Source organism: Populus nigra, chromosome 4 (assembly GCF_951802175.1).
Source record: "Populus nigra chromosome 4, ddPopNigr1.1, whole genome shotgun sequence".
In the NCBI taxonomy this organism is placed as follows: Eukaryota; Viridiplantae; Streptophyta; class Magnoliopsida; order Malpighiales; family Salicaceae; genus Populus; species Populus nigra.
This window is the reverse complement of record NC_084855.1, coordinates 5,297,861-5,301,281: the sequence shown is the minus strand read 5'-3', so window position 1 is coordinate 5,301,281 and position 3,421 is coordinate 5,297,861. Positions and strand designations below refer to the sequence as shown.

Sequence of the window (3,421 nt, the reverse complement as noted above, 5' to 3'; positions counted from 1 at the left end):
AAAAGAAAGAATGAATGAAAGACTTCCGAGCGGTAAGAAAGGGCTCCACGATCCATCAGTAGCTGATGTAGGAGGGTAGCACTACCCGTACGAGTTCTATGTATTTTTTTGTTTGTTGGGTTTAGGCCCAAAACAAAAAGACTACCGCGTCCCTGTGGCGTGTCGTTGTTATTGGGAAAGAAAATTATATCTTGATCATTTCACTCTGGATTTGGGCTTTAATTTTTCTGGACTCAGGTTCGAAGTATACGAAAGCTTCTGCTTCCCCACGTGTGACGAAAACAAGCCTTAAATTCTGTAGGCTGTTACCTGGCGAATAGATAATGGGCTTAACTGGAGAGACCAATAAAATTCATGTGAAGCCCAATGGGCTCAAAAAGAAAAATTCAGGTGTGAGAGTGTGGCCATATGTTAGTTTTAATATATTTAAAAATATATTAAAATATTTTTTTATTTTTTAAAAAATTATTTTTAATATCATCACATCAAAATAATTTAAAAAAATTAATTTAAAAAAAAATTAAAATTTTACTCAACCTCTCTGTTTGGATTTTGGGATACAATTACAAACAGGGCTAATTATGCAACGTTATAGCATTACCACAAAACTACTCAAATGTTCAATCAGTGATGCTGACCTGTCACCACATCCCATTCCATCACCGATCACCATTTCTTTTTAATTGTGAAGTCCCTATACCACCACCAATACAGTTCACCAAAAAGATTCCAATTACTAGCGTTTTTTTAAAATTTATTTGGAGAAGTATTGAGTTCAAGCATAGCTTGATAAAGATTTCTGGACGTGGGGTCCGAGAATCCCAGTCCACATGACCAAAACTAGTCTCTCTATCCTTTTCGCTCTTTCAAGCTAAGTTTGGAGAGAAGACAATGGTGAGAAGTGAAAGATGAAGAAAAGAAGGAACTTGTTATGCATGTCCCATGGCCTGTCATTGCGCTCACTACGCCTTCTCACCATCACCACACATGCGATATTTCTCCATCAACAACAGCACCAAGCTATCATCTAAAGGGACCAAACCCACTGTTCTTTCCTCCATTGGCAACAGCAGGGCTTCCTATAACACATTGGTCTCCGAGGTATTCTCCTTTCCTCCGTCTCTTCACTAGGTCTTTGTGCAGTATGTGTAGTGGCGTTGTCATATAATGTATAATCGGTTTAGATATACTGGCATTACTGGCTAGATTTTCATGATTTCGCCTTTTCTTCATCTCGTAAATTCACTTGTGTAAGAAAAATGATCCACTTGTTCCCCGCCAAGCAGAGCCATTCAGTTCTGTCTCACTCTGATGATGCAAGACGAGCAAATCAAGTACTTTAAAATTTACAGTTTTCAATTCTTTTCGAAGGAAACATTGTCACGAGCAGACTGGTCAGATTGCCAAGTGAAGCAGCTAGCCCCTCTTCTCACCACTGATTAGTGCAATGAGCCTAAATAATCTGATTGGTTTGGTCTACTTAGATTGAGTCTATACAACAGTTACTTCATTTCAAGTCATGTTTTCATTTTCTGTTTCCAAGGCAAGATTTCTTTTGCTAGAGGTTACAATGGCTCGTTCTAACAATCATTGGTGTTGACTAACTGCCTATTTGGTGTCATCAGGCAGTTAGACTTTTGGGTCCTCCAGCAAAATTTGAAGCTTCAAAGCTGAAAGTTGTCTTGATGGGCGAAGAGATTAATCAATACTCTGCGATCATCCCTCGAACCTATATCTTGTCTCATTGTGACTTCACAGCAGACCTAACCTTAATCATCTCCAATGTCATCAACCTGGATCAGGTGGGTTCATATGATTTTCCTTTCCTTTTTTTTGGACTAGAAAAATTGTGTTTGGAACTCTTGTGTAAGAAAATGGAATTGCTCACTTAGTTTGACTATCTGACTGGCGGTGATTATGGGTTGCCCATCGTGTATATTCAGCTAAGAGGTTGGTATAGCAAGGATGATGTGGTTGTTGAATGGAAGAAACTAGAAGGACAATTGGCTCTGCATGCCCATTGCTATGTGAGCGGTCCCAATCTCTTGTTAGACCTTGCCGCTGAGTTCAGATACCACATATTCTCGAAGGAAATGCCTTTGGTAAGTGTTCTCTTGTGCAATTCCTTGTGTACTTCAGAATTATTTAGACAAATCTTTGGGCTATTGCATACACTAGTCTTCTCCACCATTTCTAAGGTATGTTCAAGTCAGGTACTTGAAGCTGTGTTAGATGGAGATGCGGCACTTTTCACAAAACATCCTGAGCTAAAGGATTGTTTAGTTTGGGTATATTTCCATTCCAGATTACCCAAGTACAACCGATTGGAGTGTTGGGGGCCATTGAAGGATGCTGCTCAGGTAAAATCTAAACGAGCCACCCATGGGCTGCACACATACTGCAGGAGCAGTTTTACATCAATGAGCAATTAATATTACCCTCATTCTGCTTGAAAACGAGAAATGCCCTTACTAGCATGACCTTTTACGAACAACAATCCCCTCAAGTAGCACCGAAAATCTAAAAAACGCATTTGATCTAATCCAGGCTATTTTTTTTTTTGGGATTATTGGAAATTATAGATTGTACTTCAATTGTACACGCAAGTGAAAGTGATAATTTACTGATCGACCTATCAGGGGCGACCACGGGATCATCGAGGTTTTTCTGTGGCGAGCAAGGCTAGTTCACGTATTTCAAGAAAGTCGGGAGGACCAAAGTCCATTTTCCAAACTCTTTTTGCCTTCCTTCTTTGACGTGCTCTCTCCACAAGCAGCATAATCTCAAAGGCGAATTTCCATGGCCAGAGTTGAAAGGACTCTGCTTACATAACATACAGACACCGAAGTTGAAGTTGCAGTAGAACAATGATTGTTTGAGGGACGGTTGATTCTTTTGCAAGTAATTCATTTCTTTCATTGGAAATATCAATTGACAATATTCTTGTGCTGGTCATAACATTTGTTAATTTGGCTAAGGCTGGGTGAAGTCCTAGTCGCTTCGTGATTAAAACACTAAAATTGGAGTCCTATTCGATCCTCTCTCATCGCTCTCTTCCAGTAAGGTCCTGGTCCTGCATGCTCTGTCATAACAATGCCGGAGATGAGTGATTAGTATACATCGTGAGTGGTTAACATAGATAGTTCAGAATTACTTGGACCTTTAAATATTTTGACCCCTTAGGGACTGACAATGTGATGAAGGATATAAATGAAAACCAAAATAAAATGAGGGGGACAAAACAAAAGGTAAAGATAAATTTGACGAGGCTGCTCTGTATTCTTTCCAGATATAAATTAAACTTGGGGGTAGGTGTTTGAAACTTTGAGGAGCTATTTGAAAATAATCCTTAAAACCCAGGCCTTATTTAGAATTTGTGAACACTTCAAGGAGAGTCATGGTTAAGGCACCGTTTGGGAAC

General features: G+C 39.4%; 1 protein-coding gene across 2 annotated transcripts; it reads left to right on the top strand.

Annotated features, from left to right (window-relative positions):
• The first annotated feature begins 759 nt into the window (after window positions 1-759).
• On the top strand, window positions 760-3,031 carry LOC133691678 (magnesium dechelatase SGRL, chloroplastic-like). Of its 2 annotated transcripts, none has more exons than XM_062112281.1 (5): window positions 760-1,101; window positions 1,626-1,802; window positions 1,944-2,102; window positions 2,199-2,360; window positions 2,640-3,031. In XM_062112281.1, the coding sequence occupies exons 1-5, from the start codon at window positions 943-945 to the stop codon at window positions 2,754-2,756; spliced, it is 774 nt and encodes a 257-aa protein (XP_061968265.1). In that variant the 5' UTR covers window positions 760-942; the 3' UTR covers window positions 2,757-3,031. The 2 variants fall into 2 exon arrangements, with proteins under 2 accessions (XP_061968265.1, XP_061968266.1); XM_062112282.1 differs by having other exon boundaries at window positions 763-1,101; window positions 2,214-2,360.
• Window positions 3,032-3,421: the final 390 nt, after the last annotated feature.

Coding starts and splice junctions, on each gene's coding strand:
- LOC133691678 (XM_062112281.1), top strand. CDS start 943: ATGGCCTGTCATTGCGCTCACTACGCCTTCTCACCATCACCACACATG. Junction 1,102..1,625: donor ATAACACATTGGTCTCCGAG/GTATTCTCCTTT, acceptor TGGTGTCATCAG/GCAGTTAGACTTTTGGGTCC. Junction 2,103..2,198: donor TCTCGAAGGAAATGCCTTTG/GTAAGTGTTCTC, acceptor ACCATTTCTAAG/GTATGTTCAAGTCAGGTACT.